The sequence below is a fragment of the Heterodontus francisci genome, chromosome 1, assembly GCF_036365525.1.
Source record: "Heterodontus francisci isolate sHetFra1 chromosome 1, sHetFra1.hap1, whole genome shotgun sequence".
NCBI lineage: Eukaryota > Metazoa > Chordata > Chondrichthyes > Heterodontiformes > Heterodontidae > Heterodontus > Heterodontus francisci.
The window spans coordinates 189165733-189184895 of NC_090371.1; the positions used below are offsets into that span (position 1 = coordinate 189165733).

Genomic DNA, 19163 nt, shown 5'->3' on the forward strand with positions numbered 1-19163 from the left:
AGTTCATAGAATGTTTTCGGAATAGTTTCTTAGAACAGCACGTTCTGGAGCCAACCAGAGAGCAGACTATACGATACCTGGTATTGTGCAATGGGACAGGATTAATTGATGACCTCATAGTGAAGCCATAGGTAGCAGCGATCATAATATGATTGAATTTTACATTCTGTTTGAGGGAGAGAAGAGTGGGTCCATGACTCGTATTTTAAACTTAAATAAGGGCAATTATGAGGGTATTAAAGTAGAGCTGGCTAAAGTGAACTGGCAAAGCAGGTTAAGGAGTAGGTCAATAGAGATGCAGTGGCAGACATTTAAGGGGATATTTCAGAATACACAGAATAGATACATTTCAATGAGAAAAAAAACATTCCAAGGGGAGGACCCACTATCCGTGGTTAACTAAAAAAGTTAAAGATAGTATCAAACTTAAAGAAAAAGCATATTATTGTGCAAAGATGGGTGGCAGTTCAGACAATTGGACAGAATATAAAGAACAGCAAAGAATGACGAAATGATTGATAAAGAGGGAAAAACTAGAGTACGAGAGAAAGCTAGCTAGAAATATAATAACAGTAAGAGTTTTGACAGATGTTTGAAAAAGAGTGAACAAAGTGAGTGTTGGTCCGATAGAAAGCGAGTCTGGGGAATTAATAAGCGAAAATAAGGAGATGGCAGATGAATTGAACAGGTATTTTGCATCAGAATTCACTATGGAGGATACAAGTAACATCCCAGAAATAGCTTTAAATCCAGAAATGGAAAGGAGGGAGGAACTCAAGAAAATTACAATCACCAGGGAAGTGGTGCTGAGCAAATAGTTAGAGCTGCGGCTGTCAAGTCCCCAGGTCCTGATGGACGTCATCCTAGGGTCCTAAAAAAACTGGCGATGCGTTGGTTTTAATTTTGCAAAACTCCTTAGATTCGGGGAAAGTTCCGTTAGATTGGAAAATAGCAAATGTAACTCGTTATTCCAAAAGGGAGGGAGACAGAAAGCAGGAAACTACAGGCCAGTTAGCTTAACATCTGTCTTAGGGAAAATGTTAGAATCTATTATTATAGCCGTTATAGCAAGGCATTTAGAAAAATTCAAGGTAAACAGGCAGAGTCAACATGGTTTTGTGAAAGGGAAATCATGTTTAACCAATTTATTGGAGTTCCGAGAGGAAGTTACATGTGCTGTGGATAAAGGGGAACCGGTGGATGTATCGTACTTAGATTTCTGGAAGGCATATGATAACATGCCACATCAAAGGTTATTGCAGAAAATAAAAGCTCATGGTGTAGGAGGTAACATATTGGCATGGATAGAAGATTGGCTATCTAACAGGAAACAGAAAGTAGGCATAAATGGGTCATTTTCTGTTTGGCAAGATGTAACGAGTGATGTGCCGCCGGGATCAGTTCTGGGACCTCACCTTTTTACAATTTATATAAATGACTTGGATGAAGGGACTGAAGTTATGGTTGCTAAATTTGCTGATGACACAAAGATAGATGGGAAACTAAGTTGTGAAGAGGACATAAGCAGGTTACAAAGGGATATGGATAGGTTAAGTGAGTGGGCAAAGATCTAGCAAATGGAGTATAATGTGGGAAAATAAAAAATTGCCCATTTTGGCAGGAAGAATAAAAAAGGAAGCATATTTTTTTTTATTCATTCATGGGATGTGGCGTCACTGGCCAGGCCAGCATTTGTTGCCCATCCTTAATTGCCCTTGAGAAAGTGGTGGTGAGCTGTCTTCTTGAACTGCTGCAGTCCATTTGGGGTAGGTATACCCACAGTGCTGTTAGGAAGGGAGTTCCAGGATTTTGACCCAGTGACAGTGAAGGAACGGCGATATAGTTCCAAGTCAGAATGGTGTGTAACTTGGAGGGGAACCTGCAGGTGGTGGTGTTCCCATGTATTTGCTGCCCTTGTCCTTCTAGTTGGTAGAGGTCGCGGGTTTGGAAGGTGCTGTCTAAGGAGCCTTGGTGCATTGCTGCAGTGCATCTTGTAGATGGTACACACTGCTGCCACTGTCTGTCGGTGGTGGAGGGAGTGAATGTTTGTAGGTGGGGTGCCAATCAAGCGGGCTGCTTTGTCCTGGATGGTGTCGAGCTTCTTGAATGTTGTTGTAGCTGCACCCATCCAGGCAAGTGGAGAGTATTCCATCACATTCCTGACTTGTGCCATGTAGATGGTGGACAGGCTTTGGGGAGTCAGGAGGTGAGTTACTCGCCTCAGGATTCCGAGCCTCTGACCTGTTCTTGTAGCCACGGTATTTATATGGCTACTCCAGTTCAGTTTCTGGTCAATGGTAGCCCCTAGGATGTTGATAGTGGAGGATTCAGCAATGGTAATGCCGTTGAATGTCAAGGGGAGATGGTTAGATTCTCTCTTGTTGGAGATGGTTATTGCCTGGCACTTGTGTGGCGCGAATGTTACTTGCCACTTATCAGCCCAAGCCTGGATATTGTCCAGGTCTTGCTGCATTTCTACATGGACTACTTCAGTATCTGAGGAGTCATGAATGGTGCTGAACATTGTGCAATCATCAGCGAACATCCCCACTTCTGACCTTATGATTGAAGGAAGGTCATTGATGAAGCAGCTGAAGATGGTTGGGCCTAGGACACTACCCTGAGGAACTCCTGCAGTGATGTCCTGGAGCTCAGATGATTGACCTCCAACAACCACAACCATCTTCCTTTGTGCTAGGTATGACTCCAGCCAGCGGAGGGTTTTCCCCCTGATTCCCATTGACCTCAGTTTTATTCAGGCTCCTTGATGCCATACTCGGTCAAATGCTGCCTTGATGTCAAGGGCAATCACTCTCACCTCACCTCTTGAGTTCAGCTCTTTTGTCCATGTTTGAACCAAGGCTGTAATGAGGTCAGGAGCTGAGTGGCCCTGGCGGAACCCAAACTGAGCGTCACTGAGCAAGTTACTGCTAAGCAAGTGCCGCTTGATGGCACTGTTGATGACACCTTCCATCACTTTACTGATGATTGAGATTAGGCTGATGGGGCGGTAATTGGCTGGGTTGGACTTGTCCTGCTTTTTGTGTACAGGACATACCTGGGCAATTTTCCACATTGCAGGGCAGATGCCAGTGTTGAAGCTGTACTGGAACAGCTTGGCTAGGGGCGCGGCAAGTTCTAGAGCACAGGCCTTCAGTACAATTGCCGGAATATTGTCAGGGCCCATAGCTTTTGCAGTATCCAGTGCCTTCATTCGTTTCTTGATATCACGCGGAGGGAATTGAATTGTCTGAAGTCTGGCATCTGTGATGCTGGGGACTTCAGGAGGATGCCGAGATGGATCATCAACTCAGCACTTCTGGCTGAAGATTGTTGCAAATGCTTCTGCCTTATCTTTCGCACTGATGTGCTGGGCTCCCCCATCATTGAGGATGGGGATATTTGTGAAGCCACCTCCTCCAGTTAGTTGTTTAATTGTCCATCACCATTCACGGCTGGATGTGGCAGGACTGCAGAGCTTAGATCTGATCCGTTGGTTATGGGATCGCTTAGCTCTGTCTATCACATGCTGCTTACGCAGTTTGGCACACAGATAGTCCTGAGTTGTAGCTTCACCAGGTTGACAACTCATTTTGAGGTATGCCTGGTGCTGCTCCTGGCATTCCCTCCTGCACTCTTCATTGAACCAGGGTTGGTCTCCTGGCTTGATGGTAATGGTAGAGCGGGGGATATGCCGGGCCATGAGGTTACAGACTGTGGTTGAGTACAATTCTGCTGCTGCTGATGGCCCACAGTGCCTCATGTCTGCCCAGTTTTGCATTGCTAGATCTGTTCAAAATCTATCCCATTTAGCACGGTGATAGTGCCACACAACACGATGGACGGTATCCTCAATGTGAAGGCGGGACTTAGTTTCCACAAGGACTGTGCGGTGGTCACTCCTACCAATACAGTCATGGACAGAAGCATCTGTGGCAGGCAGATTGGTGAGGACGAGGTCAAGTATGTTTTTCCCTTGTGTTCGTTCTCCCACCACCTGCCGCAGACCAAGTCTAGCAGCTATGTCCTTTAGGACTTGGCCAGCTTGGTCAGTAGTGGTGCTACCGAGCCACTCTTGGTGATGGACATTGAAGTTCCCCACCCAGAGTACATTTTGTGCCCTTGCCACCCACTGTGCTTCCTCCAAGTCGTGTTCAACATGGAGGAGTACTGAGTCATCAGCTGAGGGAGGGCAGTAGGTGGTAATCAGCAGGAGGTTACCCTGCCCATGTTTGACCTGATGCCATGAGACTTCATGTGGTCAGGAGTCGATGTTGAGGACTCCCAGGGCAACTCCCTCCCTACTGTATACCACTGTGCCACCACCTCTGGTGGGTTTGTCCTGCCGGTGGGACAGGACATACCCGGGGATGGTGATGGCAGTGTCTGAGACATTGTCTGTAAGGTATGATTCCGTGAGTATGACTATGTCAGGCTGTTGCTTGACTAGTCTGTGGGACAGCTCTCCCAACTTTGGCACAAGCCCCCAGATGTTCGTAAGGAGGACTTTGCAGGGTCGACAGGGCTGGGTTTGCCATTGTCGTTTCCAGTGTCTGGGTCGATGCCGGGTGGTCCGTCCGGTTTCATTCCTTTTTATTGACTTCGTAGCGGTTAGGTACAACTGAGTGGCTTGCTAGGCCATTTCAGAAGGCATGTAAGAGTTAACCACATTGCTGTGGGTCTGGAGTCACATGTCGGCCAGACCAGGTAAGGACAGCAGATTTCCTTCCCTGAAGGACATTTGTGAACCAGATGGGTTTGTACAACAATCGACAATGGTTTCATGGCCATCATTAGACTAGCTTTTAATTCCAGATTTATTAATTAAATTCAAATTCCACCTTCTGCTGTGGTGGGATTCGAACCCATGTCCCCAGAGAAATACCCTGGGTCTCTGGGTTACTAGTGCAGTGATAATACCACTCCGCCACCGCCTACCCTAATTATATAAATGGTGAGAGATTGCAGAACTCTGAGATGCAGAGGGATCTGGGTGTCCTACTGCATGAATTGCAAAAGTTATAATGCAGGTTCAGTGAATAATTAGGGAATCTAATAGAATGTTATCTTTTATTGTGAGGGGAATTGAATACAAAAGTAGGGAGATTATGCTTCAGCTGTTCAAGGCATTGGTGCGACCACATCTGGAGTACTGTGTACAGTATTAGTCTCCTTATTTAAGGACGGCACAGTGGCACAGTGGTTAGCACCGCAGTCTCACAGCTCCAGCGACCCGGGTTCAATTATGGGTACTGCCTGTGTGGAGTTTGCAAGTTCTCCCTGTGTCTGCGTGGGTTTTCGCCGGGTGCTCCGGTTTCCTCCCACCACCAAAAGACTTGCAGGTTGATAGGTAAATTGGCCATTATAAACTGCCCCTAGTATAGGTAGGTGGTAGGAGAATATAGGGACAGGTGGGGATGTGGTAGGAATATGGGATTAGTGTAGGATTAGTATAAATGGGTGGTTAATGGTCAGCACAGACTCGGTGGGCCGAAGGGCCTGTTTCAGTGCTGTATCTCTAAATAAATAAATGCATTGGAAACAGTTCAGAGAAGGAATACCTGAATGGGCGGTCTGTCTTATGAGGAAAGGTTAGACAGGCTAGGCTTGTATCCGTTGGAGTTTAGAAGAGTAATAGGCGACTTGATTGAAACATATAAGATGCTAAGGGGTCTTGACAGGGTGGATGTGGAGAGGATGTTTCCTCTTACAGGAGAATCTAGAACTAGGGGTCACTATTTAAAAATAAGGGTTCACCCATTTAAGACAGAGATGAGGAGAAATTGTTTTCTCTGAGGGTCTTGAGTCTTTGGAATTCTCTTCCTCAAAAGGCAGTAGAAGCAGAGTCTTTGAATATGTTTCAGGCAGAGGTAGATAGATTCTTGATAAGCAAGGGTGTGGAAGGTTATTGGGGGTAGGCAAGAATGTGAAGTTGAGGTTACAATCAGATCAACCATGATCTTGTTGAATGGCAGAACAGGCTCGAGGGGCTGAGTGGCCTACTCCTGCTCCTAATTCGTATGTTTGTACATTCGTATGCTGAGGCTTCAGAATTGCCGGCCCTCTGATTGGACCAACATCAACAGAAAGAACTGTTAATACTATCAGCTAACGTGGGGACTAAGAAATCAGAATATATTATTAACCTTGTGATATATATATCTGTATATCTATAATATATATGAGTGTGTATATATATATATATATATATATATATACATATATTTATAATATATAGGCATCTCAGTATGAAACTCTGGAATACTGTTTTAGTCCCAGTCATGAGGAAGTCCTCATTACTTACAGGTCTCCATCTTTCATTTTTAAGCAGCTTGTGCAACATTTCTTTGCCTGCAATTTTAACAGAGCTGTTGAGCACTTTTAAGTGTTTGCCTGCTATTATTGTAAGCACTTCAATCATTGTATTTCAATTACTTTTCTCACTTTGATAAAAATCTACTTGAAAAATAAACTGATTAAGGAGCACTGTACACTATTTTCCTGTTTGCTAAACTATTGCTTATTCGGGAAGATGGAAGATCCAGATGAGACAAGTATTATTTTATTCGGACAATGCTATGCAGAATGATATAATAATCGTATGCTTCAAAGCAAATTATATTACTGCATTACCTGTTGTAAACAATAAAAGGACTTGTTGGAAAAAGCAACTGTGTTGTCTTGCAAGCATTGTGACAAAGTTGTAGAAGGGCTTTTAATATGAGACCTCATTATTTTGAATAATATTCACCATTAAAAAGCAAGAGGTAAATGTCACTTGGCCAGCTTGCCTTCTGAAAGATTGCTGAACATATCCTTCAGTCCTCAGCAAAGGCCTGAGCTTCATTCCCTTACAACCCTACCACAATGAATTTCAAGCTCTGCACAGTGCTAAGCTCTTCTTCTGTCGCCTCTGCGCCCACATCTTTGGCCAGGAGTCTTCCCCCAGCACAGTTGACCCTTCCTCTCATGATCAGAATTATTGTTGCATCTGGATCGCTCCCTCTGGCCTCTTACCATCTCGAGATCTTTTCACTGTCAAGTGCCGGCATGACATGGGTCATTAATTTTTCCACTCGGCTCACTCATTCAACCTACCCTGCTCTGAACTTGCAGCATTCCTTTCTCTCAGATCCAACCCCAACATTGTCATTAAATCTGCTAACAAGGGTGGTGTTGGTCTTGTTTAGCGAACAGACCTTTATATTCTGGCGTTTGGTAGCCAATTGTCTAACACTCCCTCCTACCTACCCTGGATCATGGCCCCATCAACAAACATCAAGCCATCATTTCCCAGACTGTCATTGACCTCATTTCCTTTGGAGATCTTTTATCCATAGTCTCCAAACCCACACAGCCCACTTCTACCTCCTTCCCCAGATTCACAAACAGGACTGCCTAGTAGATCCATCATTTCAGCCTGTTCTTGCCCCAAGGAACTTATTTCTTCCTATCTCAACACTATTTTTTCTCCTCTTCTCCAGTCTCTTCCCATTTACAGCCACCACCCTTGCAACATCTTCCACTACTTTAACAGTTTCCAGTTTCCTGCCCCTAACCATCTCCTTTTCATCATAGGTGTCCAATCTCTCCACACCTCCATCCCTCACTAGGACTGCCTGAGGGCCCTTGCTTCTTCCTTGAATGGAGATGCCATCAGTCCCCATCCACCACCACCCTCCTCCACCTGGCTGAACATATTCTCACATTGAACAATTTCTTCTTTAACTCCACTCACTTCCTCCTGCCTTTTCATGGGATATGTGGGAGATTCTTTGTTCCAGTCCTACTCATGTCCCTTCCTTCAACACTTTCTCCAATACATTGATGAGTAAATCAATACTGCTTCCTGCTCCCACCTCAGGAACTTTGCTTCCATTTTCAACCCCTCCCTTGCCTGCACATGGTCCATCTTTGACTCGTCCTTTCCTCAACTTCTCCAGCTACATTTCTGGGGATAGGCTGTCAACCAATATCTGCTATAAACCCACTGACTCCCACAACTACCTTGATTATACTTCTTCCCACCCAGTTTCCTGAAAGGACTCGATTCCACTGTCTCAGCTTCTCCATCTCCATTGCATCTAATCTGATGATGCAATCTTCCATACCACATGCCTTCCTTTTTCCTTAACCAAGGAACCCCTCTACAGTGCTTGGCAGGGCCCTTGACCGTGTCCAGTTCACTTCCTACACTTTTGATGTCACCCCTTCCCCTCCTTCCTAGAACCATGGGTAAGGTTTCCCTTGTCCTCAACTTACTCCCCAACAGCCTCCATATTTAAAGGATTATCCTCCACTATTTACACCACCTCCAGTGTGATGCCACCACCAAACACTTCTTCCCTACCTCTTTCAGCATTCTGAAGGGATGTTTCCTCCGCAAAAGGTCCACTCTCCAATCACCCCTAACAGCTGCTCCCCATCCCACAGACACCTTCCCATGCAAGCACAGGAAATGCAACAATTCCCCTTTTACCTCCTTCTTTTCCATTGTCCAGGACCCTAAACATTCCTGCCAGGTGAAATAGTGATTTACTTGTACTTCTTTCAATTTAGTATACTGTTTTCACTGTTCACATTATGGTCTCCTCTTCATTGCAGAGGCCAAATGCAGATTGGATAATTGTTTTGCACAACACTGTTCAATCAGCAAGCATGACCCCGAGCTCCCCGTTGTCATCATTTTAATTCTCTGACCCATTCCTACTGTGCCCTCTCTGTTCTTGGCCTCCTACACTGTTCTAATGAAGCTTAACTGACTGTCAATAACAGCACCTCATCTTTCAATTAGGCATTTTATAGACTTGCAGGACTGGATTTTCAAAACACGTTTGGCGCGAATTGAAGATTGCATTCCTGGAAGGTGTCTCTGTATCCCAATGCCTCCGTAACGTGTTGCAATTATCAGAGAGAGGGCGGAGGAGTTGGGAGCTGGAAACACGCTCACTTCCAATTAACTGCCTGTTAAGATAATGGGCTGGGGAGGGCCAGAAGGGAATTTTCAAAGAAGAGAGCAGGAGGAGTGAACGGTCAGATTCACGTAAGTGATTAGCTGTCGGGAGCATTGTGATTGGACGCTGTTCGATGTTGATAATTATTCAAAGAAATCGAAAAAAAGTGTGACTGAAACATAGTGCTTCACCTGCCTTCCTGCTGACCATTTGGCCACTTGTTTGCACAGTAAGACTACTGGCCCTCTGATCTGCTACTTGCACCATTCTGCAAGGAAACAGCGAGTCCATGGCTGCCAGCTGCCTTTCAACATTGCCATCTGGAGCCACTTCCTGCCTCCATGCTAGTCCCGGCGCTGCTGATTGCCTGCCACACTCGCCCCCAGTCCAATTAGATCATTCACATTTGAAGGCAGCATGCTGATGCAGCATGGGATCGGGCCACGGAAATTATCCGCGGTCCGATCCAGCCCCCACGCTCAAAATTGAGTTCAACAATTTCAGACCACAACCACTGCTTCAATTTTTTCAGACAGCAGTTGCTGGTAATGATTCTGCTTTTATCACTTTCAGCTCCTCTAGACCCATCCTTTGTTTCATTTATTGGGCGGCACAGTGGTTAGCACCGCAGCCTCACAGCTCCAGCGACCCGGGTTCAATTCTGGGTACTGCCTGTGTGGAGTTTGCAAGTTCTCCCTGTGTCTGCATGGGTTTCCTCCGGGTGCTCCAGTTTCCTCCCACATGCCAAAAGACTTGCAGGTTGATAGGTAAATTGGCCATTATAAATTGCCCCTAGTATAGGTAGGTAGTAGGGAAATATAGGGACAGGTGGGGATGTGGTAGGAATATGGAATTAGTGTAGGATTAGTATAAATGGGTGGTTGATGGTCGGCAAAGACTCGGTGGGCCGAAGGGCCTGTTTCAGTGCAGTATCTCTAACTCACTATTGTCTCAGTACCACCCCTATTTGCCTTGCACCATTATCCCTTTTGTCATTTAATCTCTCCTGCCTTCTACCCCATCTCAGATCTTTCCTTCTGTTCTTTCCTCCCTATCCCCCTTTCCTTGCCTCAGTACTTGCTTAAAATCTGTTAGATATCTAACTTCTACCAGTTCTGATGAAAGGTCATTGACCTGAAACGTTAACTCTGTTTCTCTCTCCATCGATGCTGCCTGACCAGCTGAGTATTTCCAGCATTTTCTGGGTGTTTTACATATTTCCAGCAACTGTAGTATTTTGCTTTTGTAGCAGTCTTTATCTTGGTTGGTGTAGTTTCTCCATTTTTAAATATAGAGCAAGTCAGAATGAGAAGGGATGGCCACAGTTAATTTAATTACAGGACAGTACAGTAAATGTTTACATCCATTTGCATTTCATTGTACCTTGTCTGTCAAAAATCAGTGGCTTATTGTCTTCAGGTCAGCAAAAGGGAAGTCTTCTCTTCTTTGGCCTCCTTGTCTCGAGAGACAATGGGTAAGCGCCTGGAGGTGGTTAGTGGTTTGTGGAGCAGCGCCTGGAGTGGCTATAAAGGACAATTCTAGAATGACAAATTCTTCCACAGGCACTGCAGATAAAATTGGTTGTTGGGGTTGTTACACAGTTGGCTCTGTCCTTGCGCTTCTGTCTTTTTTCCTGCCAACAGCTAAGTCTCTTCGACTTGCCACTCTTTAGCGCCGCCTTTATGGCTGTCTGCCAGCTCTGGCGATCACAGGCAACTGACTCCCACGACTTGTGATCAATGTCACAGGACTTCATGTCACGTTTGCAGACGTCTTTAAAGCGGAGACATGGACGTCCGGTGGGTCTGATACCAGTGACGAGCTCGCTGTACAATGCGCCCTTGGGGATCCTGCCATCTTCCATGCGGCTCACATGGCCAAGCCATCTCAAGCGCTGCTGGCGCAATAGGGTGTATATGCTGGGGATGTTTGCCACCTCGAGGACTTCTGCGTTGGAGATTCGGTCCTGCCACCTGATGCAAGGGTTTCGCCAGAGGCAGCGAAGATGGAATGAATTGAGACGTCACTCTTGGCTGACATACGTTGTCCAGGCCTCACTGGCGTCGAGCAAGGTACTGAGGACACAGGCTTGATACACTCGGACTTTTGTGTTCCATGTCAGTGCGCCATTTTCCCACACTCTCTTGGCCAGTCTGGACATAGTAGAGGACGCTTGTTGATTTCTGCATCGAGAGACAGGTTACTGGTGATAGTTGAGCCTAGGTAGGTGAACTCTTGAACCACTTCCAGAGCGTGGTCGCCGATATTGATGGATGGAGCATTTCTGACGTCCTGTCCCATGATGTTCGTTTTCTTGAGGCTGATGGTTAGGCCAAAATTTGTTGCAGGCAGCCGCAGTCCTGATGATGAGTCTCTGCAGACACTCTTCAGTGTGAGATGTTAAAGCAGCATCGTCAGCAAAGAGGAGTTCCCTGATGAGGACTTTCCGGACTTTGGTTTTCGCTCTTAGACGGGCAAGGTTGAACAACCTGCCATCTGATCTTGTGCGGAGGAAAATTCCTTCTTTTGAAGACTTAAACACATGTGAGAGCAGTAGGGAGAAGAAGATCCCAAACAGTGTAGGTGCGAGAACACAGCCCTGTTTCACGCCACTCAGGATAGGAAAGGGGTCTGATGAGGCACCGCTATGCTGAATTGTGCCTTTCATATTGTCATGGAATGAGGTGATGATATTTAGTAGCTTTGGTGGACATCCGATCTTTGTTAGTAGTCTGAAGATACCACGTCTGCTGACGAGGTCAAAGGCTTTGGTGAGATCTATGAAAGCAACGTAGAGGGGCATCTGTTGTTAGTGGCATTTCTCCTGTAACTGGCGAAGGGAGAACAGCATGTCAATGGTGGATCTGTCTGCTCGAAAGCCACACTGTGCCTCAGGGTAGACATGCTCAGCCAGCTTCTGGAGTCTGTTTAAAATGACTCGAGCGAAGACTTTTCCCACTATGCTGAGCAGGGAGATTCCACGGTAGTTGTTGCAGTCACCGCAGTCACCCTTGTTCTTATGGACGGTGATGATATTGGCATCGCGCATGTCCTGTGGTCCTGCTCCCTCATCCCAGCACAGGCAAAGCAATTCATGGAGTGCTGAAAATATAGCAGGCTTGGCACTCTTGATTATTTCAGGGGTAATGCCGTCCTTCCCAGGGGCCTTTCCACTGGCTGGAGAATCAATGGCATCACTGAGTTCCGATTTTGTTGGCTGTTCATCCAGCTCATCCATGACTGGCAGAGACTGGGCTGCATTGAGGGCAGTTTCGGTGAGAACATTTTCCCTGGAGTACAGTTCTAGGTAGTGCTCCACCCAGCGGTCCATTTGCTTGCGTTGGTCAGTGATCGTGTCCCCTGATTTAGACTTGAGAGGGGTGATCTTCTTGATGGTTGGCCCAAAAGCTCTCTTAATGCCATCATACATTCCTCTGATGTTTCCGGTGTCGGAGGCCAGCTGAATATGACTGCATAGGTGTTGCCAGTAGTCATTTGCACAGCGCCTGGCTGTTCTTTGTGCAGCGCCTCTGGCTACTTTAAGTGCTACGGATGTTAACTCGCTGGGGGCTTTCTGGTCGTTCAACAGTGCAATGCGCTTCGCGGCTATGACAGGTTCCAGCTCTTCAAAGTGAGATTGAAACCAGTCTGCATTCTGCTTCTCATGTTTGCCATAGGTGGTCATTGCTGAGTCATAGAGTGTTTTGAAGGGCTTTTTCAAGTGAATTTAGAAACTTATGTAACAGCTGTGGATAAGAAATTCTGTTAGTATTGATGTGTGGGCGGCCTTTCTGCTTGGAGTGATATAGCTTCTTTGGTTTGAGTCTCACTTTGCTGCACATCAGGGAGTGGTCGGTGTTGCAGTCCGCACTGTGGAAGCTGAATGTGATTTGGACACTGTTTATGGAAGCTCGCCTTGTGACGATGAGTTCCAGCTGGTGCCAAGTGGTATACTTATAATGGGAAGTGTTGTAAAGCACTGCCCAAAAGTGCAGATTTTTGAAAAGTTCAAGTGTTAGCTCACCATAAGCTATACTTAATATTATCAAAGTAAACTCACTGAAAGTTTATTACTATTTTGGCTCACTACAAGCTATCTTTAAGTGTTACAGCAAAACTTTCTCAAAATCCTTCTAACTTTTCTCTAGAATTTCAAATTCAAGTAAAGACCAAATGCTCTCAAGGAGCATTGTTGCCGCTGTAAAGTTAATAGAAAAGCTTCTGGTTTCTGTTGACAAATATATAATCTAATGTCACCATCCATGTTGCAAAAACAAACAGCTCTCCTGAGTTATTTCTCTCCATTAATAATGCTGAATCCTTGTAATCTGTGCTACTCACGGGACATGGAACTGTAGAAAAAGTAATTCAAGAAGTAAAAGTTGGGAAGGGGTCACTTCTCACCTTCACCTTTTCATTACAACTGCAACTTAAACTGTGAGTTTTATATATACATAACATTCCTTCAAATGTTCAAAATCTGTATGTTCTTACCCTTCTTAAGAAACAGTCCCCCTGAAATTCCATGGTTCTGCTGGTTCCCACCAAAGTTACAGTGGGAGATGGTGAGAACCCCTGCAGAAATTCAGGTCCAAGGTCTAAGTCTTTAAATTATACTTACTGCAAATGCTCTAATGTGAAAATGTTAGTAACAAACACCAATCACACACAAATCAACAAACTGACTAAAGAAACACAGAAGGCCACCTTTGTGCAAACAAATTTCCCATTACATTACCCAAAACACATAGCTTGACTGAATCAGTTAATGCAAAAAGCTTTTTACCATTTATCTAGCTGATTATTAGGAAGCCTGCAGCATGTTTTGCTATGTTCTGTACGTTATTAAAATTCTAACCCACATTGGTTCACCATAACCTAGGGGCAAGTACAGATGGTGCCTGCAGGTCTCAGTCTCATGGGTTTCTGTAACACAATCAGAATTTTACAGCATAGAAGGAAGCCAATTAGCCAACTGCACCTGCAATGGCTCTCTGAAACAGCGATTCACCTAGTCCCATTTCCCTACCCTTTCCCCATAACCTTTTAAACATACTTTTCCCTCAGAAATATATCGCTTTCCTTTTTTAAGAGCACTGTGAAATTGCATCCACCAAAGTTTCTGCTAGGCATTCCATGTACTAACAGCCTTTTGTCCAAAAAATTCTCTGAATCTTTTCCTTCATTCTGATGGCGATGACTTTAAATTTATGCCCTCGAGCTACCAATTCATTGACCGGAATCATTTTTGTTCTTTTTTTTTTTACCTTATCAGAGCCTTCTGTACTTTTGAACACCTGCATCAGATCTCCACTTAACCTTCCCTGACCAAGTGAAATGGACCCTAGTTTCTCATTCCACAAATCGTTTTAGTAAATCTCTTTCCTAGTTCACCCCTCCCCACCCCCACCCATAACTTTCACATCATACGTAAAGATTGACAGACAAATTAGACACAGGTATCTGGGTATTCCTGGGTCTATGCCCAGGTGTACCGGATCACCTGAGCAGAGCAAATATTAGGAAATCAGATGGGCCAGCCTATAAAGGAACCATTTCCTTCATTTAAGGTGCCACAGCAAAATCTCTGCCCTCCCCCCATCAATGGGTTCAATCAAGCTATGCGTTTTGGGTAATATAAGAGGGGAAATTTGTTTGCACAAAGGAGGCCTTCTGTTTCTTAGTTTGTTGATTAGGATGTGATTGGTGTGTGTTTCTAACATATGCACATTAAAGCAACTGCAGTAAGTATAAGTTAAAGACTTAGACTTTAGTCTACAGAATGCCCAGAACACCGTAAACCCCTCCATCTTGCTCCATGAAAATAAAACCAAATAACTGATTGAGTTCAGTGGTCCATGGGAACTTGCCTCAAGTCACATTCAGGAAAACACTGTCAATTTGTCATATAAATGACCAATACTGCAAACTGAAATTTACATGAAATTATTTGGTTCATTTAACAAGGCTCATTGGATTTCATAGCCCAAGGGTTTACATTTAGGTAAACCCCTTCCTTAACAGGTGAGACTTTAAAAATACCATGTAAGTGAATGACAGGAAAATCAGAAACTGTTCCTATTTTAGTTCCTTTCTTTTGTTTTTCATTACCTTTCAGTACCAAAAAAGAGACAGACGTGAGTTTATCATGCCTCTCAGAAACATCTCAAAGCTCTCCAAACACAAACCCTACTTAGAAGTGCAGTAACAGTGTTATGTAGGTGAAAGAGAGATAATTATTTATAAGATATTTATAAAATAGAATGGGTGTAGAAAAGATTTATGAGTATGGTTCCAGGGATGAGGGATTTCAGTTGTGTGGATTGGAGAAGCTGGGGTTGTTCTCCTTGGAGAAGAAATGGTTGAGAGGACATTTAATAGAGGTGTTCAAAATTCTGAGGGTTCTAGGCAGAGGAGGTAGAGAAAAACTGTTCCCATTGGTAGAAGAGTCGAGAACCAGAGGACATAGATTTAAAGTGGTGGGTAAAAGAACCAAAGGCGACACGAAGAAAAGCTTTTTTTACACAGCAAGTGGTTACAATTATGCTGAAATGGGTGGTGGAGGCAGAATCAATCATGGCTTTCAAAAGGGAATTGGACAAGCACCTGAAGGGGAAAATGTGGCTGGGCTACAGGGAAAGAACAGGAGAGTGGGATTAGCTAAATAGTTCTTGCTGAGTGCCAGCGCAGGCTGGACGGGCCAAATGGTCTCCTTCTGTGCTGCAACCATACTATGATTCCATTCTATAATAATAAAGAATACAAATGACCTCAAGCACTGTATTTTATTTTTAAAGTTTCATCTCCTGCTTCTTAATCAACAGCAAATCTGTCCCTTCTAAATCTGATGTTTGGGCATTTGTTCGGTGTGGAGAGAAAGACAAAATTCCTCAATTTAACTTCAAGTTAATAAAAGATTATTCAGATTGTTAGGACCAGGTGAGAAAGATGTCTGGGGGTCCCTTTCAGCCTTCACCTGGTCTTACCGAAATAGGGTTTAATTTTAAATGCCGTGTTTTTAGCTCCCCCTTGGTGAATCCTTGTTCACCTCTTTCCAACTATAAGGCAAAGACACCAGCACAAAGAGGCTTTCTTAGGTTTAAAGAAGAAAAGTTAAAATTTATTAAACTTAAACTCTAATTTGGTTAATGCCTACGGATACACGACATGCCGATGCTACCATGCATATGCTATACACACATGCAAATAGAGACAGAAAAGGGCAGAAGAAAAATGTGGTAGGGAATATGGGATTCATGTAGGATTTGTTTAAATGGGTGGTTGTTGGCCGACATAGACCCGGTGGGCCAAAGGGCCTGTTTCAGTGCTGTATCTCTAAAAATAAAATAAAAAATAAAAATAAATAAATAAATAAAGTTTAACAAAAATAAGGTGGACATGTTTGAGGCAATATCTGAAGAGTTTTTGTCATGGTTCATTGAGTTCACTGTAGAGTCCTTGATTGTAGATATATCTTGCTTTTCATTGGGGCCCAGTATTCTTCTTAAACTTTTCTCTCTTGGGATTCACGTGTCTTCAGTGGATTCAGAGGCTTGTGAGAAAGAGATGGGAGCAGACAGGAGAGATCTTCTCAATCCAGGAGCAAACAGTCTTTCTGAGTTCAAACTGTTTATACAATTCAGAAAACCCCAGGTTGCCAAGCAGGTTAGTCATGTGACTAACTGGTCTGACCACGTCTTGGATTGTATCACCTTAGTAGTCTCTAGAATGCTCCTCTTACAAACAATACCTGGTGATCAAGGTCCATTGTGGGTTGAATGCATCAGGCAATGGTCCGTTGTCCTTCCAATCACCATCTGTTAATATGCAAATGGCTTTTCCAGCCACGGCTGATCTGTTTAACAAGTCCTTTCTTCACTCCAGTAACAGTTTAAAAACAAGGTTCATGATAAAATTAATGTGCCTCATTCTTGGCAGATGGGGCCTAGCATGACAGGATGAACTGGGATTAAATTAATTATGACATCTGCAAATTAATGATCTTTAACTGGACATTCCTCTTCTATTCAGTCTGCATTAACGCAAGTTAATGGGCCATAATTTTCTATAACAGGGCATCGAACATGTCTGGCATTAGTTAGACTTTCACATTTAGAATTAGAATTAGAACATTACAGCGCAGTACAGGCCCTTCGGCCCTCGATGTTGCGCCGACCTGTGAAACCATCTGACCTACACTATTCCATTTTCATCCATATGTCTATCCAATGACCACTTAAATGCCCTTAAAGTTGGCGAGTTGCAGGCAGGGCGTTCCACGCCCCTCCTACTCTCTGAGTAAAGAAACTACCTCTAACATCTGTCCTATATCTATCACCCCTCAACTTAAAGCTATGTCCCCTCGTGTTTGCCATCACCATCCGAGGAAAAAGACTCTCACTATCCACCCTATCTAACCCTCTGATTATCTTATATGTCTCTATTAAGTCACCTCTCCTCCTCCTTCTCTCCAACGAAAACAACCTCAAGTCCCTCAGCCTTTCCTCGTAAGACCTTCCCTCCATACCAGGCAACATCCTAGTAAATCTCCTCTGCACCCTTTCCAAAGCTTCCACATCCTTCCTATAATGCGGTGACCAGAACTGCACGCAATACTCCAGGTGCGGTCTCACGAGAGTTTTGTACAGCTGCAGCATGACCTCGTGGCTCCGAAACTCGATCCCCCTACTAATAAAAGCTAACACACCATATGCCTTCTTAACAGCCCTATTAACCTGGGTAGCAACTTTCAGGGATTTATGTACCTGGACACCAAGATCTCTCTGTTCATCTACACTACCAAGAATCTTCCCATTAGCCCAGTACTCTGTATTCCTGTTACTCCTTCCAAAGTGAATCACCTCACACTTTTCCGCATTAAACTCCATTTGCCATCTCTCAGCCCAGCTCTGCAGCCTATCTATGTCCCTCTGTACCCTACAACATCCTTCGGCACTATCCACAACTCCACCGACCTTCGTGTCATCCGCAAATTTACTAACCCACCCTTCTACACCCTCTTCCAGGTCATTTAGAAAAATGACAAACAGCAGAGGCCCCAAAACAGATCCTTGCGGTACACCACTAGTAACTAAACTCCAGGATGAACATTTGCCATTTAGCTTTTTAAAGTACAGAAAGAGAAATAAAGGGAGAGAAAGAAAGATTGGGTTATGACAGAGAGAGCGAGAGAGCATGTAAGAAGAGACACAGCAGCAAAATACATTTTATTTTTTAATTTTACATTTTTTAAATCTCCAACAATAATTAACAACTGAGGAATGCGTTTCCACGTATTATAGTTAATTTTCAGTGCCAGAGCGGTTGATTGGCAGGAATTAACCCTTATCACATTGTTAAAAGAGTCAGTTTAGTTTGTATCTACTACGCAAATATAGCAACATCACACCATTCAATACATTTCAATGGTGAGGCAAACAGCGAGATGTCGTCTTCACAAAGTTAGTGGCAAAGTAGTGCAACTTGAACAACAGTTTTGGGATATCTGCATTGAACTGCCCCTCACCTGAAGTTGCTGTACCATTTGTGCATAAATAATAGTGAGCACCATTGGCCTTACCATTATTTTGACAGAAAATTCTGGCCCAATAAGTTTCGAGATTTGGTGAATTGTCACTGATAAAAGCAATGATTAACTGGGAGGAAAAGCTTCCAATATTTCAATGTTAATTTTAGTAACACAGTCTAAAGAAATGGTCGCTTGTTATTCTACAAGTGCTGATTGAATGAATTGTCAGCATAAAGTCACCTACCTCAGTGGCTGTGCTTTGGTTAGCACCAATCTCCAGCAGGTACCTCACAACTTCAATGTGATTTTCCTGGGCAGCCATATAGAGCGGAGTGAAACCATTCTAAAAAAGAATTTAAAAAAAAAAGTTACTTAAGTTAGTACATTTAGAATTAATCACCAGCCCCACAAGAGATAAAAAACTCATGCCAAAAATCGTGCCTAAATGTCTCAGGTTTATTGTTGATTGACACAAACCATGGCAGAAAATGCTGGCATTAACCTGACCTGAAAATCTAGACTAAGTTGTATGGCTGGGCAGGCCACAGTCAATCAATTTCCCAATCTTTTGCCAGTGCTCTAGGAGGAGTGTGGCTGTAGTTCAAAATGATTCTATCGGATCTTTCCTCTTATCTGTAGAAAAGTGTCTCGGAAACATGGACAGAGAGAAATGTATATCC

General features: G+C 44.0%; 1 protein-coding gene across 10 annotated transcripts in view; it reads right to left on the reverse strand.

The window, feature by feature from the left end:
- Positions 1–19163, reverse strand: part of ank2b (ankyrin 2b, neuronal) — an 802067-nt gene that overhangs the window by 287802 nt on the left and 495102 nt on the right. For all 10 annotated transcript variants that reach the window (XM_068039631.1, XM_068039677.1, XM_068039625.1 and 7 more), the window contains one exon: positions 18728–18826. In XM_068039631.1, the coding sequence (XP_067895732.1) occupies positions 18728–18826 (99 nt within the window). The remainder of the gene's footprint in view (positions 1–18727; positions 18827–19163) is intronic.